The sequence below is a fragment of the Platichthys flesus genome, chromosome 3 (assembly GCF_949316205.1).
Source record: "Platichthys flesus chromosome 3, fPlaFle2.1, whole genome shotgun sequence".
NCBI lineage: Eukaryota > Metazoa > Chordata > Actinopteri > Pleuronectiformes > Pleuronectidae > Platichthys > Platichthys flesus.
The window spans coordinates 7,834,629-7,861,677 of NC_084947.1; the positions used below are offsets into that span (position 1 = coordinate 7,834,629).

The 27,049-nt window shown below is 40.2% G+C and overlaps 1 protein-coding gene across 1 annotated transcript; it reads left to right on the forward strand.

Annotated features, from left to right (window-relative positions):
• Positions 1-3,068: 3,068 nt before the first annotated feature.
• Positions 3,069-26,990, forward strand: hsd17b4 (hydroxysteroid (17-beta) dehydrogenase 4). The gene is made up of 25 exons (XM_062381688.1): positions 3,069-3,234; positions 4,733-4,786; positions 5,716-5,823; positions 6,407-6,466; positions 6,584-6,605; positions 6,773-6,819; positions 7,060-7,144; positions 9,065-9,252; positions 10,696-10,787; positions 10,921-10,945; positions 11,079-11,207; positions 12,500-12,603; positions 16,619-16,731; positions 16,911-17,028; positions 17,239-17,290; positions 17,471-17,542; positions 18,887-18,990; positions 19,085-19,150; positions 19,564-19,633; positions 19,933-20,039; positions 23,404-23,490; positions 23,588-23,720; positions 23,844-23,978; positions 25,058-25,185; positions 26,348-26,990. The coding sequence occupies exons 1-25, from the start codon at positions 3,183-3,185 to the stop codon at positions 26,435-26,437; spliced, it is 2,241 nt and encodes a 746-aa protein (XP_062237672.1). The 5' UTR covers positions 3,069-3,182; the 3' UTR covers positions 26,438-26,990.
• The last annotated feature ends 59 nt before the right edge of the window (positions 26,991-27,049 follow it).

Here is a 27,049-nt window from a genome sequence, read left to right on the forward strand (position 1 = left end):
GGGATAGAGCGAGAAGGGGGAGAGAGAGGAGTGAGAGAGAGAGAGAGGAGGGAGAGAGAGACACAGGAGGGAGAGAGAGAGAGTGAGGGGGAGAGAGAGAGCTCTATCCCATTTCATAACAAGCAGCCATGCAGAGGTTGAAGAGGTCTCACATTTATAATCAGGTTATACCCAGATCTGTTGTGTTGTGTTGTGTTGTGTTATGTTGTGTTCATGGACGGATGATGATAAATTGGGCCCCTGGGGTACAGACAAGAAAAAGCTCCACCCCCACCTACACGCTCCTTCGTGATACCCAGAGTGAAAATGACAAATATTGACAAATAGTCTGTTAAGCATGGTTATGAGTTTCTCTCTCTCTCTCTCTCTCTCTCTCTCTCTCACTCTCTCTCTCTCTCCCTGATGTTATACGTGAAGACTTTAAAAAATCTATTTTCATCTCCATGTGTGTCTCTAGTTGTTGCTTCTCATTTGTATTTGTTCTTTGAAATTGTGTTTCTCTAAATCGCTGCTTTGCATCTATGTTTTGGGTCTGTGGTTATTTCTTAACTCTTATCGGTTACTCTTGTTATTCACAAGTGCCCTTAACTGAATTTACAAGGTCACGACATCACTGTAATTTATTATATTTTTATGTAATTGTAATTGTTCTGTTGTAAAAAATGTTTTCTCCTTCTGGTTCGCTTTGCATCTTCATGATCAGCTGCTGGTCATGATCAGTTCTCGGGATTACATCTTTTTTTCAATTTCACATATCATTAAAGGAATCAAACTACATATACAATATAAAATATAAAAGATATAAAAGTATTTTGAGTGTAATGACATTGACTGGGTTGTTTTTTCACAGCAAGTTTACCCCATTTGCAATTTTTTTTGCAGACATGGTGAAAGGTGCTTTAATAAGGTAAAAGGGAGCAGAACAATATGTTAATGCGAACGCTCATAAAAGAGACAAAGTAGTTGAAGTAAGGCTGCAGATATTGACTTTTTCAGGATGTCAATTAATCTGCTGATTATTTTTCTGTTTTAATTGATTTGTTGTATAGTTGATGAAACGTTATATTTAAGAAATGTCCATCACATTTTCTCATGGTGATTATTAAAGACCCCTTTCTGATTATTAAAGACCCCTTTCACCCCAGCCATAAACATTTTTGCCTCTGGGCCCGCACCACCAGGCTCAGTGACAGTTTCATCCCCCAGGCCATAAGACTTTTAAACTCCTCTGAACTGCTATTACTCCACCAAACTAGCACTGTGAAATATTTGCATATTTGCACAAATTGAACTATTGTTGTTTTAATTTCTCTTCAGCGGTTTTGAAATATATTTATATATATATATATACTTTATTCTCTATTTTAAATTTTGATATTCTATTTTATACTATTTCTATTTAATTTTTTAGGTTGTAATTACTTCAGCATTGCTAAAAGAGAGCCTGTGAGTCAAGCATTTCACTGCCACCAACTGCTTAATGTTATTGTTGTGCATTTGATAATAAAAATCTTGAATCTTGAATCAACATTTTCATTCTTGCAATTTTCAGGATCATCTTTATGGTCACAGGATTTTTTCTTCAGTTGTTCGACTAATAAACTGTTGCCAGTGTTGTGCAAGTTCTCACCTCTCATGAACTAGTTCAAAGTTCAGTTCATACAAGTAAACATGAATAGTTCACGTTCATAGTTCACCATTTAAATTCTGAACTAGTTCATAGTTCAGTTCATGTCATAGTTTTAAGTTGGAAACTGAGAATGAAAGACTTAACTTGTTAAAGAAAACCTTATCCATCACTACCCCTTGCCTTTACTGTCGGAATCTTTATCAGAGAGTGTGTAAAAATCCCTCAGATAATAATAAGGTGCATCGGATCTCGGCTGTAGTTGCTGAGTCTGCGTCTCTGCACCCCTGAACCAGCGCGGAGAAATAATGATGATGAAATGTAATAATACAAAATTTAAAATTACATATAAAAAAATTAAATTAAATGAAATATATATTTATATTATTTTAAATGATGATTAAATGATGATGATTAAAAATTAAATATAAAAAAAATAAAATAAATTAAATATAAAATTAAACATAAAAAATTAAATTAAATTAAATCTGCGCAGAAGCCCATTGCGCAGGAATTGCGCGCGCAGTTTTTTTTTTAATTAAATTTTTACTGTTTTTATATTTAATTAATTTAAATTAACATAGTGTAAGATATTTTGCAATTAATAGAAGTCCTGCCAATATTAAGAGTTTAACATATTGCCAGCTTGAAAATGGGAAGGAGTGGGATTCGAACCTGGGTCGAGACCGAACGCCTTACCGACTAGGCCACTTCGGCAGATGGCTTCCGATCTGAACTAAGCACATGAAGACGATGTGCTTGGTGTAAACACTTCAGAGAAAATGTTTTCTACTTTACTACATATATTTGACAGCCTTACTTAAAAGTTACTTTTATATTTTTGGCTTTTAGATACTGGATGAAACCTATTGTTAGAGAATAGCCCAGTGTGGAGGGGAAATATTTTTTGAGAGAAGATTCGAGATTCATTCACTACACGGCTCATCAGATCTCTGATCCATGAAGCTTCCTTTTACCAAGTTGTGTGGTTCGGAGCCGAGACACTGGCTAGAGAAGAAAACACTTGGAATACGTTGCTTGTTTGGTCTGCATATGTGTGCCATGAGTGATGGGTAACGTAGTGCGAAGTCCAGTTAGTTGGTTTCGGTTAGGCTAAATCGCGGACATTTTACGGGCACTGAGCAACGACATGGTGAAAGCATTCGATTTAGACAGCGTCTCTCCTGAGGAGAAAATATTGAAATGTCCCGAGGGTCAGTGAACAGGTAGGAGTGGGGCACGTGACAGTTCTAGGCGTTAAGTTGCGTTCAGTTCATCGTTCTCATAAAGTTGGACGCGTTCAATGAGCGCGTTCTTCTGCGTTCGTTCATGCACAACACGGACTGTTGCTGCAGAGATTTAAAACATACTCCTCAACCTCGTGTGTAAAATCAACGGTCCCAGAGCAAGACTTGTCTGATTGGTCAGGGCCGAGAACACGCCCCCTCGGAGATACGGAAGTTGTGGAAGTTGCTCGAGCTGTCAGCGGACTGAGTCTCTCCTGTGTCCTCTGGTTCTTCTCACACACAGACAACAACAACACCGCCTCACGGGGATGTCTCTGTCTTTCGAGGGAAGAGTTGTGCTTGTCACCGGAGCCGGAGGAGGTAAAGTCACCACGCAGACACCACTGAGCGTCAGCCGGGCTGTCAGGGCTGCTAACATCTGAGTAGAACCAGGCTCGAGACGCTTTCTGACGTTAGCTAACCTGCTAATGCTAACTTGGGGAGATTTCGTAAGAGTGTACTGCAAATTATTAAAACTTTTTTTTTTTTCCTCTCGCATTAGCAACCCAGCAGGTAACATCTGTATCTTGCTGTTTGCTAACACAAAGGAAACACCTGCAAGGGGAAACAGGCGTTCAAGTAAACACTGCAAGAATCCCCCGTAATCACTGAAACACATTTGATGGTGTTTATTTAGAAAATACACAGTTTTAACATAAGCAATAGAAAAACCTGTCCCAGCATCTGAATCTGAAGATTACAGAGAGCAAAGTGCATGTAACGCAATGACTTTTAATCTTTTTCCAGTGCAAGTGTGTGAAAGGGCAAATCCACCCTCACAGTGAGTGGCCTGTACAAAAACATGGGCTCACTCACCCTCAGTGTGTATGAAACCAGCAAATGAAATGCTTTAAATACAGCTAAGAACTTCTGAAGGATCCTAAACCTTATAATGTTATTCCTGTGGTGAGATATCAGGTTGAGATTTAACAACAGTTATGTCACAGATTTCAGGTCTCCATTATATCCTGAGCACAGACAAGGACGGAAACATCTCACCGCGTTTCATCACAAAGGAGCATTTAAAAAAACCTTCACTAGAATAGGGTTTTTGTTGATTAAGTCATTGCCAGCCCAGTCTGATGCAACAATGGCACAAACTATAGATGTACCAAATATTCTTGAAACACAGAATAAGAAACTGCTGTCACTCTCAAATGAGTTGATTATCTTGATGCATTAAATCTGCACAGCCACTAACATTATTAAAGACTTCACACATCCTTGTTTGTACTGTTTGGACCTTTCTGTTTTATTTATATTTTTGTTTTTAAATTCGTCCTACTTTCAATAAAGGCTTTCAGATTTATGATTCACATTATATATACACTTACTGGCAGTTTTTAAAGGTTTCTGTTGCTGCCGCAGTTTTATTTCAATCATTGAAACTGAGAAAAACAAACATAATAGATAAAAGTGCAACAAAACACATTGCTTGATATTGGTGTTGCAGATCTTTCAGTGCAAATTGACCAATAAAAAATGGCTGTTTGAAATTGCTCTTAGTTTCCACTTTAAAGGATGATGATGAACATGTGGCTGATTCCCTCTTAAGCCTTAATTTTCATCCATTTTTTATTACATGGCTGTTTCAGGGTTCACCCAAAGTCTTTAACTTAAAGACCCAAAGTCTTTAAGACTGTCTATTTCTATTGAAAGGATATAAGTATATACATTGTATAACAATTTTTCTGTTTAGCCTATTATTTATGTAAGTCTAATGATACTAAGTTACAGTTGGAACAATGTTATAATTCCAGGTTATGTGAGACTGGTTTATGTGTATTATTTATTATTCTCTTTCTCTCTCTCACAACAGGCCTTGGCAGAGAATATGCACTGGCTTTTGCGGAAAGAGGTGCCTCTGTAGTAGGTAAATATTTAGGGAGATATTTATTATTTATATATTTATAAAGGATTTTCATTTTGAGCCCAATATGCCTCATAATTGCAGTTACAATGACCATGCTGTGGTAAGTGCAGGGTGGATATAAGGTATTTAAATCAGTTTAGCTTTCAGTTATCCGATCTTCAAATAATTTGCTGCTGACAGCTGCAGTTTTTTTTTATTCTTGTCACATGAGTAAATTACATCACATGACCCAAGTGAAAACCACAGACTGTATATAAAGATAAACAACATGTCTCCACTTCCTCCCACTACCCAGAAATGAAGCAGTTATATATACGAGTGATGCTATCTTGCACTTTTTCCCAGTAGCAATCGTGGTGAGGTTCCTCCGATAGACCAATCGCTAACCAGTCTCAACTGTCAATCATGAGATCTCAGCCCCTTATCAGAGCATCAAATAACCTATTTAAACTAAACTTACTGGAATTTTTTTTTATCCATGAACATGCATCAGTGTGATAAGAACTACCTGAGCAGACAGAAACCAACTTTGACTTTTTGGTTTGGCCCACGTCCCAACAACTAACAGCTAGCATCTGGTGATCGAGATGATCTGACTACAATCCCAGGGGCTCAGTATCAGCAGATAACCCCGGGTTATATTTCAAATATTGAAATTGGTAGTGGGAGAGAAAGTTTGATCGGTGCATCCATAGAAAAAGTGACATGTTATACCTCTGCATGGTGTCATAGAGAAATGTATATTGCATTCATTGCCACATTAATGAAGGAATGTTTTAGACTACAGTCTGGCAGACGATGGCATAAATATTTGCCTTTCTCAAAATAAAAGGAACTTGCCCTTGAACTCTGACAAGGAATCAGCTTAGCTATACTGTTCTCCTAACCACCCCATTATTGCTAATCTTTTTCTTCTCGCTGCAATAAAGTGAATGACCTTGGGGCCGACACTAAAGGGGGTGGAAAGAGTTCTGCAGCCGCTGATAAGGTGGTGGAGGAGATAAGAGCGAAGGGAGGAAATGCCGTGGCGAACTACGGTGAGAAGTTTGGTCTTGGCTTGTTGTTTTAAATCTTCTCTGTTACATCCTTCCTTTTGTTTCTTTTCTTTATTGCCTGCCATGTAGGATTTTGCTTATTTCTTGACTCAAAACCAGTATTGATTTTTGTCTCACAGCCTCCCTGATGAAGCTCTTTGCTATTATTGGAGACAAATGTGTCTTTTTATTTTCACCTTTGTGCATCTCACAACAAAAATTGCTTTAGACTCTGACCGATGACATTAATTTGTGGATTTGTATGCGGATGTGATACAAATATTTAATTTATATACAAGTTGGAATACTCTCTATCTGCTTTTTATCAAACAATTATGCCCAGCAATCAATAAAAATCAAATTGTAGACGTCATTGCTTAACAAATTGAGCAGGCGAGGCTGTCGGTGCTCTTTTGGGTGCAATCAATATTTCTCACAAGCTTTATCTTACTCTGTAGTTCTAATATCGTTACTGTAACAGGCAAACTTTGGGTATACACCCATATGCAAACAGATCAAATGTAGCCTATAATTCAATTATTTTTTATCACTTTTAAAACTGCATTTTTCTGCTGTGCACATACAGATTCTGTAGAGGATGGAGAAAAACTGATCCAGACAGCGCTAGATGCGTTTGGAAGACTAGGTGTGTATTGTAATTGCACGGTTATAGTTTGACCATCAGAGTTGATACTTATATAATTTAAATACTCAGTCCTCTAATTCTAATTCATTCAATCTTGTAATATCTATTTTCTTTCAGATGTTGTCGTAAACAATGCTGGGTAAGTTGTTTAATCGTTGTAATCATACTTTTTAGATTTAACCACGCCATCTGTTTTTGGAGCAGCCATTCGTTTTCAGTTGCACATATGGGCCACTGTAATCATGTAAGAGAAACCTTAAGTTTGGCACAGACACTGAAAATACTTTCCTGCCTTTCTTTGCCAAGGATCCTCCGTGACCGTTCATTTGCCAGGACGAGTGATTTGGACTGGGGTAATAAAACGATTTCTGATACATTACATTCACTTTGATGAACTGGTACCGTGTTTGGGATTATCTCATGTTATCATAATATTTAATTTGTACTGTATACTGTACGTAGAGGACTTTATTTTTTCTTTAATTGTGTTTGTTGAAGCACAGATTTTTCTGTGTGGGAGTTAAACACCCTAATGTAAGCTGGATCTGATCCACAGTTTTCTAACGTGTCGTTCCTTTCCCTCTCCCTTTTAGACCTGATTCAAAGAGTTCACTTGAGAGGCTCCTTCCTGGTGACTCGAGCCGCCTGGAACCACATGAAGACCCAAAAGTTTGGCAGGTAACCGGCCGAGCTTCTAACAGATATTGACGCGCATAAAAATTGTGCCACCTTCCTATTACGTGGGAGGAACTTGATCGGTTCAACAAAGTTACAGAATCCTGCCTCAACAGACAGATGATTGCTGGATTGTAATCAAGAAAATATCAATATGGAATGAAAAGCTGTGTGGAAAGGTTTGATTCAAAATGTCAGCTAAGGTACCAATGATTTGTATCATTGATTTGATTTGTATCAAGTGCGCATCCTGAGGATGTGCACTTGAGGTTACGATTATATAAAGCATGTCTGCCCTCACATAATTATACACATATTCTGACTCTTACTTTAATCACTTGATACCATTTATTTTATCTGGCTCCATTGGTCTCATTGTGTAAGATGACACAAAGTATGCATACTAATGAAAGCCCAGGACACCAACATTCATATGAATATGTAAATCAGCAACGAATGTAGAAAATTATTTAATTTGGTTATGCAGCACTGTAGGTTTATCTCTGAACAATTGAAACACTATTTAAACTGATGACTCCACAAGAAGCAGCAGAGATGTCTGTGCAGGCCCGTCTCATTCTTCAAAGTAGTGCAGCTATAAAAAATTAAAATATCCAGTGGTCTGTAGTTGTAGAATTGAAAGTGTTTTGCCACACGCCTGAGATTCTCCACCTCTGGAGAAGTCCTTTGAGTGAGAATAGAAACATTTAGTGGATCATTTGTATTGACTGTAGTCTGTGTGGATGCATGCAAAAATGTATTGATAATATGTTTAAGACGGCATCAATCCCTAATGGAAGAGGGTGAAGCTATTATGTACTCAAACAGACCTCCGATACAGATTGTTATTTAATCCTCAGGGAGTTGTCAACAGGCTTTTCTAACAGAAGACATTTTCCCGAAGTGGGTGAACTAATAACATTAATGAGGGACTCTGGAGAATCATTAATGTGCTAAGTGAAAAAGCCCTATTGAGATTTTCACGTGTTCAGTTTTAATCTGCAGAAGAAGGTCACACAACCCCAGGTATCATTTTCCATTCATAAGTGCACACAAGCTGTTCGACATGAATAGGACAAGGAACCAGCTCGTAAGATTAAAGTGACATTTCGCCAAAAGTTACATCGAGTTCAAGAGCAGCTTGCTATAGAGTATAATAGAATACAAATGCAATTAATGCAGTTAGTTTCATATCAAAGGTTAAGAGTCAATACAAAAATAATAGAAGTAACACAATATCCTCAGCATTAATTAATATTTCGTAGTTTGAGTCTACATTTGCGATGCTCATTTGCACATCTAAAATAAAAAATGTCCTGTGTTCTCACTCCAGATGAAAAGGTCATGGTGCATTCAAGGGAAAAGCTATCGAGAGAAATGAAAATTCTCATAACAGGAGAAACCAATCCTCTCATAGTTCCATTGGAGTGTACTGTACTGTATGTGCGTGCTGTATAAGAATGTATGTTGTCTGATGACCACTGTGGCGATGTCTCTACAGTTAATGTCGCATTTGTGCTCAACCTCATTACGTTCGCTAGACTGCAGTGAACTCTGTGCACGAGAATACCAGCAAAATGATATGCACAATCATTGGGTTTATGCTTTGCATACATGCATTTATTTCTGCATATAGCCTGTGCTCACAGTTGTTCAAGTGAACTGTTTAAGTAAAATTACTGCGTGTAGGTCTGTATCAGTGATAAAGTACTGTGTGTGTGTGTGAGAGAGAGAGAATGGGCGAACATTACATGACTAGGTGCTTACATGTCTGTACATGGTCTGTTTATGCATGCATGAAAAGTATGTACCACTTTGTGAGAGTATGTGTGTGGGGGACCTTCTGTGTCTCCCATTACTCCGTAGCAATGCCTGTCACTTTGCATTAACACTGACTTGTTCCCTGGGGTTATCTGTGGCCAGAATCATCATGACGGCTTCAGCTGCAGGCATCTATGGTAACTTCGGCCAGGCCAACTACAGCGCGGCCAAGCTGGGCCTGCTGGGCCTGGCAAACACCTTGGCCATCGAGGGAAGCAAGTACAACATCCACTGCAACACTATTGCCCCCGTTGCAGGGTCACGACTCACAGAGACCATCATGCCCCCAGGTAGGCACAGAGATTAAACAACATGAATAATTGCATGCCGTTGGTTTGTATTATTCATACTGTGGTGTGCCGCTCGGAATTTGGGTGAACAAATTTCATGTTTTGTGGAGAGGCTAAAATAGCCAAATGGATTTTAACCACAATTTTTTTTTAAGGAGCAGCTGGATAATGGAATGCCCATGTAATGTTGGTTTACAAAATTTGAGGCAATGGCACTCCCATTTGACATGCAAATTTGTCATCTAATATTCAAGAGCTGTGTTTTTTTCTGTTCCAACAGCCATGATGAAATCATGCACCCTGTAAGTGCTTTAAAAGTTTTGATGTGTCAGCTCCTGATTCAAACAGACAGATCTGGCCTCCTTATTTTACTGTTAGGGTTGTGCTTTTAGATATTCACAAATAAATGGGAGTGTGTATGATTGTGAAACATCATATTTCCATTTAAAAACAAGATGGACGGTAATGGAGGAAGCATACACTGAACTCTGTAAACGGTGTGTCGAATATAAACATTATGAAAGTAAAAACTAAAATATCAACGTGTCTCATGAGCCCATATAAACCCAGTATTTATAAATGTCTACTCACGCTCTGTGGCTGCAGCTTGTTGACAGCAGTATCGGTGACAAATTAAAGGAATTGTTTTGTTGTCCTGCAGTGCTGGCCTCGAACAGCATCTGTCACACCACGCTGTACCAACTGTCACAGAATAGCCTTACCGTAGAAAATGACTCGATTCCACATTTCACTGACTCAGGTTTTTTTAAACAAACTCATCTTGGTTAACATTTCAGTTAGCATGCAGCATAATGCCTTTTCTTTTCTTTTTTAAAATACCAGACATATTATGTTTAGTATTAAATCTTTAGCAGGAAAGTATGGGCCACATGTACTACTGTTCAGGTCTTTATTTCAAATAGAAGTAATAAGGTAATAGATATCCAGAAATACCTAGATTTTTTTCTTCTGTTGCAGATAAATTAATTTGTACAACATACAGAGACAAATGCTCACAGTCACACCTTCAGTCAATTTAGATCTGCTTGTCTTTAGACTGTGGGAGGAAGTCGAAGTACTTGATGAAAACTCACACTGAAAGGCGCCAGTTGAACCAGTAACCTCCTTGCTGAGAGGCAGCAGGGCTAACTGCTGCGCCACTGTGCCGCCTACGTATAGTAAAACGAAGGAAAACAAAATCTATTATCTTTTTGGTAAATTTTTAAGGAATAAATGGTGACTAATAAACCATGTTTGTCAGTTCTGTAGCAGTAGGTAAACTACTTTGGGCTTGTATGATAATCAGACTTTGTAATTTTCCAAAAAAGAAAAATAAACATGGTATTATTTTGATAATATAACTACCAAGCAGAGACTTGTGATAAACGTGTGATTAAAAAGAAGGATGACTTTACCACATTGAATGTATTTTATTTTATCTAGACCTCGTGGCATCTCTGAAGTCTGAGTATGTGGCTCCACTGGTCCTCTGGCTCTGTCATGATCAATGTCAAGAGAATGGAGGACTATTTGAGGTACGCCAGAAAAAAGCCTGTTCTCTCTTTCTCTTCAGGAAGTAAAAGATTGCAAAAGTATTAATGACATAATCCTACAATCCGTAATAGATTTTTTCTGTGGGTCATCTGCTCATGTCTTTTCCCTTTTCAGGTCGGTGCAGGCTGGATTGGTAAATGTGAGTACTGTGCATTTTCCCCTGCATTAAGTATTCATCTTTGATATGCATTAGCCCCTGGTTCATCAACACTGAATATGTGTGAGTTTCTCCATGTAACATCCTCTTTCTTTGTGTGTGTCCATGTGTGCAGTGCGCTGGGAGCGTTCTCAGGGCCGCACTGTGAGACAGAAGGATCAACCCATGAATGTCGAAGCTGTCAGGGACCAGTGGGACAAAATCTGTGATTTCACAGACGCCACCAAGCCTTCATCTGTACAAGGTCAGTATAAAGTAAACACACTCACTTACACACAATAAATGACCAAAGCACATACATGTACACACTTGCATGTGAATTCATACGCACATTAACTTATAAACCTTGCAGTAAATGTGATGGTAAGATCTTCCTGTCATCTTATTAAAATGTCAACAAAATTACCTTTTGCTTGCTCGCTCATTTGTGTATTGTGAATGTGATAAAACCAATAAACACGTACAACTGTTGCTTGGACACCATTAAGGCTGTTTTCACACTTATTTTCTCTATTTGAGTCCAAACTGAGTAACACAGCCCCCTTCCTCCTCACAACCTTGCTGCTGTGCTTTCACACTCGTTTGACTCACTCCCTGATGAGTCATAGCTAGACTGAACCTTCTCAGAGCCATCGTATGCATAAGTAGAAGGGTACTTGGTACAGTGCATACCTAGACAAGTTTATGAGCTCTGTGTGTGTAGTTGCATGCCTGCAGGGATGAGTGTAAGAGATGGAGTGAATGAGGTGCAGAAAGAAAAGTGCAGGTGAATAAGATGTGAGAATGAACCAGCCCGGTGTTGTTTACAACAGGTCTCATGCAAAGCAGAGGGTGGTGAATGAGTATTACTTCTCTCCACCTCCTCCATCCCTCAGATTTACATTTGGAGAAAGGGCAGCAGTGCTAACATTAACTGAACAGGGGCGGCAGTCCCACTGGGTGCAAGCTGGACTCATTAGCATGGCTCTGTTGTGCCTCCTCGTTTGTAGCTTATTACAGAGACGTGTTGCTGCCTCTCTTCTGTAACTGCTGCCACTGAGTAATGTTCATCAGAAGCTGTGGTCTTCTCAGTCTCTCTCTGCTTCTGTTCATCGTTTTCTCATCTGTCGTCACATTACGTTACATTTAACTGACGCTTTTATCCAAAGTGACTTGCAATAAGCACATTCCACCATGAGGGGACAAACCCAGAACAGCAAGAATGATTTAATCTGTTTTGAGATATGTACTGTTGACATGCTAAAGGTTCTTTAAGTACTTATTCTAAGCTAAGCTAACTGGAGGCTCAAAGAAGCTTCATATTTAACCAAAGACTGTATGTAAAGATCGCTGACATGACGGCTTCCCAAAAGTGAAGCAAAAGCATCTGTATTGTCCCCTTGTGGCTGAATGCTATAAAAATGTCTTCCTACTTGATCCGTGGCATCAGAGATTCACATTCATAAGTTGTAAATGGTGAATTATTTCGATGTGACCCCAGCTTCCTGTATTTCTGGTGCTGTTCCACTCATCTGCCATCTCCAACCTTTTGTGCAGAGTCTCTAAGCTCGATGGTGGCGGTGCTGTCTCAAGTCGAGTCGGAGGAAGGAGTCGATGCAAATCCAACAGCTGCTGTGGCCTCGACCTCTGGGATCAATCCTGTGAGTACAGTGCCACTGCTTCTATCGTCTGACAGTAATTGGGTGGCTGTGGCTGAGGGGTAGAGCGGGTTGTTCTCTAACCATAAGGTCAGCGATTCGATTGAAGTCTTCCCCATTCCCCATATCTTCTCTTGCCTGCTGTAAGCTGTAGTACCAGTTGAGAAATGTATTTGTGCTGGGCTTTTGGGAGACTTTACACACCTATTAAATTCCATCCACTGTTGAGTCAGTGGCTTGTTTGAACATGTCAAATCCGTTTCTCTGGGGTTCCAGTCAGCATCAATCAGACCTGCAGCAAACACCACCTCCGCTACTTGCTACAGTTATAAGGAAGCACATCAACTCACAATGGGCAAGTTCTAGTAAAACCCTGAATAAACTTGAATTAACCAGTTAGTTTGATTAAAGTTTGAAAAATTTGGTAATTTTATCCATCCATTTTATCCATCTTATTTTGGTCCAAGTTACATAAGTTTAATAAATTATTTCAAGAGGCATTGTTATAACAGCCTGCTTTGGTTGCACTAATGAAAATGTTAATAAATAATTCTAGGCCATTGCAGCTCTCCTGGTTTCCCGTCATGCGTTCACACTTGGTCTCATATGATCCTCTTTTTCTCTACTCCTTCATTGTTTTTTGATCCCTGAACTTTAAAACCTAATTTCCACCACCACTATTATTATCAAGGCCCTCAGTGTTGCACTCAGGCTCATTCTCTCATACTCCATCAAAGGCCGTGGTGGTGTTTGTATCGGTTGACTGATAATGACTTGTGCGGAGCTGTAACCTCTGACTGTTTCAAAACATGGCAGCCCATGACTCTTTTAATACCACCACACTGTCACAGACCATAATAACCCTCCCGACAAAACCCCTGCAACGGACGCAAGTACTTTGATTTGTCCTGTAAATATGAGATGGTGATGCACCAGACAAGTGCCGACTCAGATTAGCTTTTAAAGTGCTACGTATAAAAGATGTTGGAGCACAATGGTGCTGCAATGGCTCCCTGGATGGATGCTCCTTCATTTCACCGTGTTCCCTGTCACTGACGCACAGAAAGTGAACTGGTTAAAGCTCACACATGGCTGAGTTGCTTGAATAAAATTATAAATGCATAAGAGCGAGTAATTATCCACAGAAACAGCCACCCACTTTCTGTGAGGACGATCGTACATATGTCTGATGTGTATCTGTGATAGTAATAGTCCTCAAATGTCCTTTTATGTTTTCATTTCCCTAAATATTTACAAATTGTTGTCCTGAATCACCACATTAAAAAAAGAACCGGCTGATTAAACTCAGACCACACTAATTAAAGTTTAATGAATGATGGTTTAATCTGAGTCAATATACGCAGTCGACCAATCACGAGTCAATCTCAGCTGTCAAGAATGATGTTTCACTGCGATTTTATAGTGTAATTAAAACCATATTAGCCCGAAAAATTAATACTCTGTGTGATAAGATCTATCTAAAATATCATGAGCAATCATTGACTAAACACTAACATAGAGGAGGCTGGATTTATGATACCGATACTGCAGCCAGCCACCAGGTTAGGAATGAATAATACTCCACAGTAAATATTATTTAATATTAGCGCACATCTTTAGGTCTATGTAGAGCCGACATGTATGTAGGTTAGTCTTTTCTAAAAAAAGTATGTGACTCACTTTTGCAGGAAATCATTTGTTTTACACCCAGTGAGACGTTAACAGATCTCATTGACCTGCTTCAGTAGTATCATGGCTCAGTCCTTCAAATGTTAAGTGATTTTCAGTCATACAGATCACCATCCTCTCCACTGGGACTGTGTGTGTGTCTGTGTGTGTGTCTGTGTTTTTATCTGGACTGCAGATTTGGAACAGCGCCACAATGTAGCCTCAAGACAAACATCAATGTGTCCTCGCCTAACTTAGCTCTGAGTGGAGCTTTGGTGTGTATGCATTCATGTCACGCAGCTCTCTCGCTGCACAGAGGTTGAACAATCCTTAACACTAAAACAGGTTTTAAACACAAGTGTTAATTTTACTGTTTGATCGTTTGAAGGCTGCAGTTTGCTAAATAATCCTTTTCTTTGTAACTCGACACAGTTGGAAAGCATAAAAAAAAAAATCATCCAGTTGAATGAACACTTTTTCTAAAACTGTTAAAACTAAAAGTGAACATTATAACCTACGTATTAATTTAACTATTGCTCATGGTTTTTGACCTCAGATGTCGTGTTATGCAGAGCGTGAATCACATTGTGTGGAATCATATTTTATTTATAACAATAGCTCGACATAGTGGTGGATTAAATGACAATTGACAGATGAATAACTGTCGGACTACATTGAATCTAATGATGATAGATGTGTCTGTTTGGTTTGTGCTGTGTGGGATATTTGAGTAGGAAATATCTATAAGTAATTTATCAGATTCAATGACGCTGCTTGACATGGAGGCTTTAACTAGACTGTGCCCTGGCATCCCTTATAACAATATTTATTTTCATATTGTATATGACATTATAGGCATCTTGTCCTGTTTATGAATTTAATCTGAATTTTAGGGGCACCATCACGTTTATTTTTATTTTTAAACTATAAAGTTTGTATAGTCTGTTCTGATCTAGGTGTGTGTAAAGATGAAAAGATATAATCAAAGACAAATGAACATGAATGTCATAGAAATTGTACAGAAATTAAGATTGCTTTAGATTGAGTGGGAGTTAAGATGGAATTTCCTGATCAGTTGGAGTCTTGAATCCTCAGCAGGTTCTGTCAGAGAATCGTAGTTTGGGATAAATCCGGGTTTTAAAACATTTACAAAACATTGACAGGCTCTGGAGCTTTAAAAGTCATTAAGGTCGTTAACGATTGATAACTAGGATGTTCTGTTAAGATGTTTGAGTGAGCACCGATCAAACGTGTCATGCCCAATTTCTGGCCTCTCCGTCTTGGCCACAAGTCAATTTCAGGGTTTGCCTTAAAAATATGCTGATCACTCACAAAGCTCTGCCTCTGCTTGCTCTGCTCAGGGGAACGTTTCTGAACTGCAGATTCCTCTCAACTCTGTAGCTGCACGGATTCTGATGTTTTATTCCTAAGATGCTTTTTCAAAAATATCTTCTAAGATTGAAAAATTCTGATGTATTTTATCAGTTGTATGCTATTGACCCTGCATGGAAAGGGTTCTTCCAATGTTTCATGAGATTGCTAGTGTTGTAATTAGAAACTAATTGTGCCAGCCCTCGAAACTGAGGTCACAGGGTACAGTTGGCTGCTTTTCTCGTGCTGGGACTTTGAAATATTGTCAAAATGCTGACACCTTTGCAAAAGCTCTAGCTAATGCCGCAGTACCAGAAATACCATTTTTTTTTTTTGCTGCTCAAAAACCAGTACTTGCCAGTGGCAGTACCAGTGCAATGAAACTGCTAAAAGCTGTGATATCTGGGAAAATAAAATTGCAGTTTCATCTCGTTTAAACGAATATACTTAAAAGATGTGATATCTAATCTGAACATAGATTTGCGTACTGACTAATGCCCGACCCGTCATTTATTGTATCAGAAGCGTTTGTGATGCTGGTATCGGAACATCTCTAATAAGGGTTTGGCTTGACTGAAAAATTGTGGACCTGTCCTTACGTTTTAATCACTCTGTGTTTTTATTCACTCTTTTTACTTTATCACCTCTTTTAGGTGCTGTACAAACACACCATTTATTTATTCCTTCACTGTCTATGTTCTGTCCATCTGGTGCTTCCCAGTTTTCACTCTGACTGTGCATGTAATGTTTTTTAAAGCATTTGTATTCAGAGGTTGAGCTGTCAAGCTAATCCACCATGAGGTGAACCTTATTACTTTTCTCCAACCCCTTAAAATTGCACATTCATTTTCTCTGTCTAAATTAAAGGATAACTTTCTAATGTCCTGCTCTCAAAGTCAACACTAAAATCCTCCCCCTCCCCTCCCCTCTTCCTCCCTCTTCCTCCCTCTCCCTTCCTCTCCCTCTCCTCTCCTCTCAGGCAATGGCAGTGGGACAGAAAATGGAGGCGACCACGTTCAGCTTCACCCACACTCAGTGTATCCTCTACGCACTGGGGGTCGGCATGTCGACCAAGGACCCAGACCATCTCAGGTGTGTATTGAAGTGTGTGTGTGCTACTGAGTGTAACAGCCTCAGGGGGCCTGACAAGTCAACGATATGATAACACTAAAAAACACTATCCAGGCTTTCAAACACAGGCCGTGTGCAGCCATCTGTGAATATGAACTGTTCCTATAAAGGTGGGATTTTTCACTAACATTCTCACGTAGGTTCCTGTATGAAGGCGATCCTGACTTTAGCTGCCTGCCCACCTTTGGGGTCATTCCCTCCCAGGCAGCGATGATGAATCTGGCCTCAATCCCTGGACTCAACATAGATTTCACACAGGTTAGAAGACAAATGTATAATTCAGAATGTTCTGAAATGTCTGTTTGTGTATGTGTGTGACATTTGTATTTGTATATTAACATTTGCATATTCCATATGGCACATTCCACGCACTCTTTAACAATTGTAATGCACATGCTTCTCATGCTAATGAGGCTTCTAGACTGGGGAGTGATTATATATCACAGCTGTTCTGATGTTTTGCGTCAGGTTCTGCATGGAGAGCAGTATCTCGAGCTTTACAAACCTCTGCCAACATCAGGTATTTTTTCTGTACTCATTATCTGCATGTAATTTAATGTAGATTTTACATCATAATGAAATCTATGTTAATTCATTTTACTCAGATTAATGTCTAATAGTTTACTGTTGTAAGAAGATGCTAGATTAAGTTATGAGACATAGTTAAAGTGGAAGTAAATGGGTGCAACATATTTTTTAGGTGAACTAACCTCTCAGGCGACGATAGCAGACGTGCTGGACAAAGGCTCCGGAGCCCTCATCCTCTTGGATGGTGAGTTTCTCTGCGTTTTAGCGGACAGAACTTTTATCGTGTTGCATAATCATTTCAAATTCATTTGTTTTCATCACTTAAGTGTCTCATCCTGAAAGTTGCCTCTCAGGCTGAGTTAATGAAAATTAATTTTCAGTCTGCGTCTGCAGGGATTGAAATAATGGAATAAGAAGGGGCCCATATTTCTATTTGACATTTCCATAGAGATGGATGATATTAAAACCACTCGGATCTATAATTAATCCGACTTAAAACAAATAACATGGGACCTGACGCCTCCCGAGGAGGTAAAATCAAATCTATGTAATTTCTTGACACACACCAAACCAGTCAGCATCTGCGATCCTTCCAGAGTAAAGACTTTCCCTGGATATTTCCTGGCCCATCACAGTGACACTGTGCAGACGCATGCATTCCTGCTGATAGTCTATTCACTGTCTACCCTCATGTGGCTGTTTCCTCCTGCTCTCTGCTCACTGTAAATGTGCTGTGAGGCTGAGGCACGTGTTCTCCTCTCTCCTCAGTGTGATTACCAGGGAAAGTCAGAATTACTGATTATTTACGGCACTTTTTTATCTCTTAAGTCACCATCCCCTGTACTTATAGAGTAAGAGGAAATTCTCAAACTCAATGAAAATCACATACTATTGGCAAAACTCAAATATTTAATGGCAGAATTGAACTACTTAAAGTTCAGTTTCCGAGTTTTCACCAATACATCAACGTTTTCCTCTTCTATTACTTTCCACTTCATATTAATTCAATTCTTTGGCTTAACAAATGCTTCCCTTCCTCCCAAAACAGAATCAGAATCACTATTTGCTACAGGCAGTCTTTCTCTTCCCTGGCCTTCGCTGACTATTGATCAGTGTTGAAGCCCGAAGCCTGAAGCTGGTTGCGTTAGCTCGGATGCATGAGAGTCCTCAGGCCTGTGCTCAAGATACCAAGAAACAGGAGCGCCTCTCATCTCATTGTGTCTATTAAAGAAGGCACAAAACTATTCAAGAACACTTAAGTATTTACTTTGGAAATCAGGGAATGATTTAGGATCACTTTACTATATATTATATAATGCAATTTTATGTAATTTCAATTTGTTGCAACGTCAATATTCTGATCACACATTAGTGCTGCAGTAAAAATAAGTATACAAAATAATGAACCACTTACAAACGGCCCTCTGCTGACAAATTACTTATTAGTTACCTTCTATGTATTTTTACTGATTGTTGAATATTCTTTAAAGAACTTTTCCACTGTTACTTGCTACTGTTACACAAGCGGAGGCTCTGAATCCTTCTACCAAAGTTTGAGTCTGAATTCCGCCGTTGTGCTGATTTGCAGTGAGCACCTACAGCGACGGGGAGCTGCTGTGCTTCAACCAGTTTTCAGTGTTCGTGGTCGGAGCCGGAGGCTTCGGAGGGAAGAGAAGCTCAGACAAAGCTAAAGTAAAAATTCACTTTACTGCGGAAAATCGAATCGAATGAAAATAAGACATCGTAAATAAATCGTTGCCTCTTAATGTTTGTGTTTTTTGTCCAGGTTGCTGCGTCACCACCTCAGCGGGCACCAGATGCTGTGGTGATTGATTCCACCACCAGAGACCAAGTGAGTGTCTGTGTGGGTTTTAGTTGCGGAATAAATCAGCCGCATTGATAAAGCGTGGGTGGAAACAGAACGTATTGTTTTGTACCTCTGTAATAACCTTAAAGATTTAGACAAAATGCGATGGCAGAGCAAAACGTTGAACAAGGTTTTCATACAGCCAGACTTTAAAAAAAAAAAAAAAACAGAATGCTGACAGTGTGTGTGCAGCAGAATAAAAAACTGAACAGGAGAATAAAGAAGAAACCCAAATCCCCTGAGCGATTTAAATGACTATCACTTCAAAGCTATTCTTATTTTAGGTGTCTCTTCTGTTGCCTAGATTATAATTTAATTTCATTCCACATTTGTGTATGAAAAGTTCAGTGGTTTATGAATTAGATATAGATTAATGTGCGTTTCCCCTGCGGTGCCAGGCTGCCTTGTACCGGCTGAGCGGCGACTGGAACCCTCTTCACATCGATCCCAGCTTTGCTGCCATGGGAGGTGAGTGTGGGCTAATCTGTTGTGGCTTCATGTGTCTTTTTCATAAATATATCAAATGTAAATCTTCATTAAAACGTCTACAAATGTGAAAGTTATGTATTTTGGTGATTTGTGTACTTACATTTAAACCCAGAGAAATCCACACTTTCATTCAAAGTAACACAACATTCAATTTTGGCTGACGGCATCAAACTTTTGTTACTGTTTTGATTTGAGGGACGTTAATTCATCTTGATCCAGAATAAATCTCTGTGACGTGTACGGACGTTCGGTATTTAAAGCTGCTGCTCTCTGTTCAGGCTTCAAGGCTCCGATCCTTCATGGCTTGTGCTCATTTGGCTTCGCCGCGAGACACGTCCTCAAGCACTTTGCTGACAATGACCCGTCTAGATTCAAGGCCATCAAGGTGAGTCAGCACTGGGGGGGGGCTCATGCAGGAACCACGTGTACGAGCAGGTTTGATTTTAAATTGATGATGTGTTTTTGCCTTGACGAGCTGAAAAACCATCTCTGGGGACTTTATCCATGTGGTTTTCCAGGTTAACATCCTCAGTTGCACCTACCCGTGCACATAATAAGTCTTCGTCCTTGCACAGCATCAGGTGTGCAAGTGAAAGAACTGGTTTTCTGAACACGCTCAACTCTTGTGAATCTGGGGAAAATTAAGTTTGAGGAAAGCAACCTTCACTTTCCACTGTGTGATGTCCTCCCGTCATTTCCCAGACTGTTACAGCCATTTGTTTTTGACAAGATGTTTCATATTAAAGATGTGGTGCTTCAACGACCGACACTGTTAAAGAGACTGAACAGTCACGTTTCCTCGATGGTAACATTCTAATGAATTAACACACAAATAGGAGGCAAATAACTAATGATAACAAACGTGTGGCCTTTACTGGGAGTCTTTTAACCAGGATCCTACATTTATACATGTGGTTGTTTGATTGAATGGTGTGAACAACCTTTGGAATCGGTCCAGTCGATAGAATCCACCTCCAGCCGGGACACGACGGCAGGGGCTCCACCTTATGGGGCGACTGTGACAGTCCCCAAGATTAAGTTCCATTTATCTACACATCTATAAACACATGGTCCAGGTTGATGAATACCAGATTTACCCATCAAGAGAATTTAAATTTATCCAACTCTTCATACGGCCAGAGTTCAAAGAATAAAATAACAGAGCATTAGAGTAAGAATGAAAAAATGTGCTTGCATGACCCCAATTGACCTCTTCAATTTTAATCTTTTTAATTTTTAAATAGAAACAATCTTTTGGAACGTGGTCGCTTCACAGAGTTTTAATCTATCAGGGTTTAATACTTGATAAACTACTTAGTGTTATGGAAGTTTTCTGGAAGCTGGTGAAAGGAGAACTCAGACAGCAGCTGGTGATTTGAATGTAGACTTGATGCATCAGGGAGAGCAGAAGGTGGAACAATGTACAAATCAGAGCTTCAGCGATGAAACCAGAGTTTGGTACTGGTGTCTGAAACCAGTCTGGACTCTGGTTAAATAACCACAGCACGGTCATTTTCATCATTTTCATCTATCAAAGGAAGAAGAGTATCTGGGTCCAGATGTGGGGAGTGATTAGATTAGGTGGGGTCTTGAGGATGGTCATTCAATAGCCAGATTGACAAGCGGCTGCTGTGTGCTGAGTGGCAGAAATGTTCAAGATATGCTAAACTGAATGGAGGACATGAACCAAATAATCATGATATTAACAATGGGGGAATTTAGCTTTCTTCTTCTTTTATTTATTTATTTCTCTCTTGGGAGCCACAGCCCAGAGACAGTCAATCTTACCAAGGACAGGAGATAAGCATGACGAGGTGTCTCCAACAGGATGTTTCAATCAATCAATCAATCAATCCCTTTTTATTTGTACAGCCAATATTCACAAATCACAATTTGTCTCATGGAGCTTTAACAAGGTGCAACAGCCTCTGTTCTTAACCCTCAACCAGTAAGGAAAAACTACTGGGAAGTGGTCAAGATCAAGAGGTTTTTCTTGTTTATCTTGTAGGTGTTTTATCATCATCGTGTTTTCTTTTGAAACTTTCGAACATTTATTCATCAGGAACATGTTATCACTGATCTTTGTGGAACAGAATAAGACTTCATCTGCTTTAGTTTCTTTAATCTCACTCATAAATTGTTTTAATTTTCTCAGTCAGTCCATTCACACGTGATCACAGTTAAAGACTCAACATTCTGAAAGTCTCTCTTTTTATCTGCCTTGACTCCAGATGGCATTCTGGAGGAAAACACTGCTTCAGACAGGTGGACTAGTTTTATTTACTTGACACTTTTGCGCTGCTTTACGATTTGCCTTATTTCATTTTATAAACACATTTTTCACAGTTTAGTTGTAACCTCAGCTGTGGACTCATTGTTTCCCTTGTTAACATATTCACATCAGTTCAAAAAGCACAAACATTCACTTAAACGTTCATTAAACACTGCTGCAGCATCGGGGCTCCACAGTTACATTATGCTTTACTAAATCAGTGGTGGCAAACTTTAAGGATTTTAAACAAAAACTCAGAAAGTATTTTGCCTTGTGGAAACACCCTTAAAACCATCAACTCCTCGACTATGGGATCAGAAATTCAAGTGGAGCCTCCTCTTTTTCCCAAAGGACACAGAGCAGATTATCCACGTTATTGATTCAAACGAACCAGGCCTCTTCACACTACTTCAAAAACCTCTTTTCTATAGTTTAAACCTCAGGTGGGTCCCTCTGTGTCAACAACCCCCTCTTTTTCTAATCGTTCCCGACGGGCGCAGGCTCATTGCAAACTGCAGCTTACACCAAAGTCAGGATGTAACCAGGTAGCTTATTATGCCCGGTCATAACTAACCGACCACTAGTAAACAGATTTAGCACTGACTCAGCACACAGTGCATCATGACATTATAAATATACAAACTCCAATTTTCACTAGAGCTCAGTTCACTTCCTTCATTTCTGCTCATTCAGTTTTCATTCAGATAGATCAACTTGAGCCTCGTTGAGCAGAAGAGACGACACACATCTCCCCTGCACACACACACACTGGCCTTCGATGCTTTTGTTTTCCAGTCAAAATTGCAGAAATGTCCTGCTCTGACACATTTAGGCAAATCAAAAGAATAAATTTAAAATAGCAACTTACCGATTCCTTGCTGGGTTGAGATCCTGTTTGTGACACCGATTTGTTCTGGAAGTTTTTCTGGAAGGTTTGAATGTCGACCTGATGCATCGAGGAACTCTCCCACAGCGTCCCAGTGTCTCTCTCTCCACTCGCGTCACCCATTCTCACAGCACAACCATGAATGACTCTCACTGCTCTCACTCTCTATGTTACATGAAGGTGTTTGCATCCTATTGGACAGTTCAGCCTGAAGCATGCATTCCTAAATCACATTGTGTCCTTACGTCTTGCCACTGGTGTCATACGTTAAAGAGTTGGTGAGAGTTTCTCTCTCTCTGGAGCATCTGAGTTAGATATGAGTCCCTCAGTGTAGACACAACAATGTGCTGTTGGTCGGCCCTTTATCTAGAACCTGACCTTGTGTACTGCATGTGGAGGAGGGAGTATCTGTGGACAGGCACTACTCTCCTCTACAGATATAGTGTAAAATACAATATACATGATATATATATATATAGTGGCATATACAGTGTGAGGATGGTCAAACACTTTGGACTCGTCAAGTCAAGTTGAATTTGATGAAACCCTTGAATTAGAGATCCGTTGACTCCACTGTCTTGTGTCTCTCAGGTTCGCTTTGTGAAGCCGGTGCTGCCGGGTCAGTCTCTGCAGACCGAGATGTGGAAGGAAGGCAACAGGATTCACATCCAGTGCAAAGTCAGTGTTGGATTCAAACCATTGTAACAGATGAGTGAGTGAGAATGTGAGTGTCCCCCTCCTGACGTCCTGACCCCTCCTCTTCTCTCCGGTCCAGGTGAAGGAGACGGACGCTGTCGTGTTGTCAGGAGCTTACGTGGATTTACACCCTGCGTCAGATGAGTCTCCAGAAAGTCTCAGTCAAGCAAGTTCATCAACAATCCTTCACTTTCCTATGATCAGATTCTGTCGTTCCCTCTGAGCCTCCATCGCTCTTCTTCCCATAATTGAGACAAACTCCTGTTGAAGCATCGAATCGAGTGTGTGTGTGTGTGTGTGTGTGTGTGTGTGTGTGTTTGGCTCCACGCAGGGAGCAGGACTTCAGAGCGAGCTGGTGTTTGCAGAGATCGGCCGCCGTGTGAAGGACCTCGGCTCCGAGCTGGTGAAGAAGGTGAACGCTGTGTTCGGCTGGGAGATCACTAAAGACGGAAAGACCATGGCACAGTGGAGTAAGTGCTGCACAAACACAATGAACACGGATTCTGGGTCTTTGTTGTATGAGAAAGATAGAACTGTCCCACGATACAGATGTGCTGCTACTGCTGGGTCAAAGTCTGTTTCACGTTCGGGATGTGGTTATCTCTGTAACATAAACACAGAGGGATCATTTTAATAGGAACAGATCTGAATAGAAACAGATGTAAGAAAAGGACGAACAAATAGGTGATGGCGATATCTGTCTTTGCCAGGGTGATTCTCTGTGAGGCTTCTCCTTCTCATCTTCAATACGGAGAAGTCAAAGTCATTCCTGGACCTTGATATTAATATCTAACGTTCTTGTCCCACGTCTTAAATGTTATTCATTATGGTCCTAAAAAGGTCTCAAATTATGTCTTAAATTTAACTTTTTGAAAGCCTGAAACACTTTCATGCAAACTTGAATGATCTCCATCTACATATGTGACTACAAGAATAGTGTTTAGCTGATTTATTGGTGAATTAAGGGGCAGCATCATGAAACCCAAAATATAAAACCGTAGGAACAGAAATAGAGCGACTAGGAGCCCAGAGGGACTTTGTGGTACGTCAGGATTAAGAGCATTTATCATGTCCATTTCATATACATGTGATAATTCAGGACTCTACTCTTGGAATCATGTTTCTTAGCCAAGGGGGGGGGGGGAATGTTCTATATATGCTCATATGAATTAATCTCGGTGTGTCCACAACCCTCACTGCAAATTCAAATATCCACACAGGCAACTCACTGAGAGTCAGGAGGTTGGAGGTGTTACTGATCTATTATAGAATCAGTCAGAAAACGTGATCTGCTCCGACACTGGCTCGTGATGCTGAAACACGAGTGTGAGCTGCAAAGTCGACGAGATAATTTGACCCAGAATGACATTTAGCTAACGAGCTGACAAACAACCCGTGAAAACTAGGACAAAATCCGAGCTAATGACCGACTAAAAACTCCAGAGCCGGAAATGGGACGTGGAGGCGAGGGGGCCGCAGCCCGGCCGACCCCGGGGGGGAGTGAAGCTCGGTCAGCGGGTTGTGATTTAACATCATCTCTCTCCTGTAGCCATCGATCTGAAGAACGGCAGCGGCTGCGTGCACGAGGGCCCGTTCAGCGGGAAGACGGACGTGACCCTCACCGTGTCCGACGAGGACTTCATGGAGGTGGTGCAGGGGAAGCTCAACCCCCAGAAGGTGAGAGACAGGAAGCTGCTGCGTTCTCACTTAGGGGAAATTGGGTTTTAATAGAGTTGCGTAAAGAAGTAGAGAAGTAGAATTTATATAAATATGTAATATATACTTAAGAATAAGAGGTATGTAAAGATATGTGCATTATACTGCATTAAGAAACCACACAAAATTTAAATGTGTAAAATACAATATTTACATATATATATATTTCACCGTCCAGGCGTTACACGCTCGACCGGTTGTGAATCAGTTCCGCTGTCAATCATGTTGCCCCCCCGAAACTACCTGAATTCAAACAATCAAATAACTAATTAAAACCAAAGTTATAATAACACTTTTTACACCAGTGTGATTAGAACTACAGAAACTGTCTTAGACAAAAACGTATTAAACGTGTATTTAGGCCGACATGTCGTCCATCTTTCTAAAGTCTATTAAATCCTTGATATTCACTTTTCTTTAAGCTCACATGTAGCATTTTAAAGTAAGTTTCACAAACAGAGGCAGAAAAGGGCCCCGAGGAAACAAGTAGTTTAAAAACCAAATGTCATCTTTTATAAACCCTGTCGTCTGTTCCTCGTATTAAACTTTTTAATTAAAGTGAAAGTGTCTTTGAAAAAGTCTCTTCAGATCTGAGATGACAGCCGAGTTCACAGAGCTCTCAGTGGGGATCAACCCACGCTGCTTGTTATGGCTGTAGCATCTCATCGTGTGCGTGTGCGTGCGTGTTTGTGTGTGTGGGGGGTCTGTGTGTGGGTCGTGCAGATCCCCCAGGTCGTGTCTTTCCCAGCCGCTCTGTCGATGAAAGATTAGTTTCTGGAGTTGAAAGGGACTCGGGTCGTTGTCCTAGCTGCGCCGGCTTGATCGATTTTTAAACTGGGAACCACAGAGCTCATCCTCACTGGTTTGGCTCGTTGTTAAAGAGACGTTACTGCTGCAGCTCTCAGATGTGAACCAACAGCATTTCATTTCTCAGCTGCCAGAGCAACAATGGCCGAGCTATTCCCTCCTCGCCGGAGTCCAGGCTCGCTGCTGTTCGGTTTGTGTGAAGTCTGAGCCGCGGGCGCTCTGGCTTCCTTCACCCGGTGCACTTAATGTTAACAGACAGACGAGCAGAGACCTTGTGAGGAATCAAGTGTGTGTGTGTGTTTGTTGTGTTCGCCAGGCGTTCTTCTCTGGCAAGCTGAAGGTGAGAGGGAACATCATGCTGAGTCAGAAGCTGGAGGTCATCCTGAAGGACCACGCCAAGCTGTGAGCCGGACCAGTGCTCCCGTCCGTCTGCTTCTCCGGTCCGGGGTGAACCTCCAGGATTTGACCCACCTCCTCACTGCAATCAACAAACATGGATCTGACAGGAAATGTGATTGTCTGAGGTGGATACAAAGAAATGCAAAAGTTTTTAAATAAATTTTTTCTAATTCAGTTATTGACTGGCATTGTGTCATGAAGTGAAAGTTAAACATGGCTCTTTATCACTGTTAATGTGTCTGTTGGTCAGAATAGGATTTATTCTTGTATTAATATGAACCTTCTGCTTCAGTGAGGAACCTGGAACTTGCCTTTTCACAAGTTAAATGTTCTGAGTGAAGTGATAATGATTAAAATCTAAACTAATCATAATTCAACACTCGGTTATTTCATGAGGACTAATTCACCTTTGTCCCTTAAAACCACTTTCATGTACCTGATACTGTAACAACTGAAAGTTTGAAATGTAAAATAATATGTATATTCATTTTCACTTGTCAGATGATTTCCATGCACCTGTAATATTGGTCTTTTATGAAAATAAACTAATTCAGAACCGATTTCTGTATGAATCATTATAAATGCTCCTTTTGAGATAATGTATAAAATGTTTAAATGT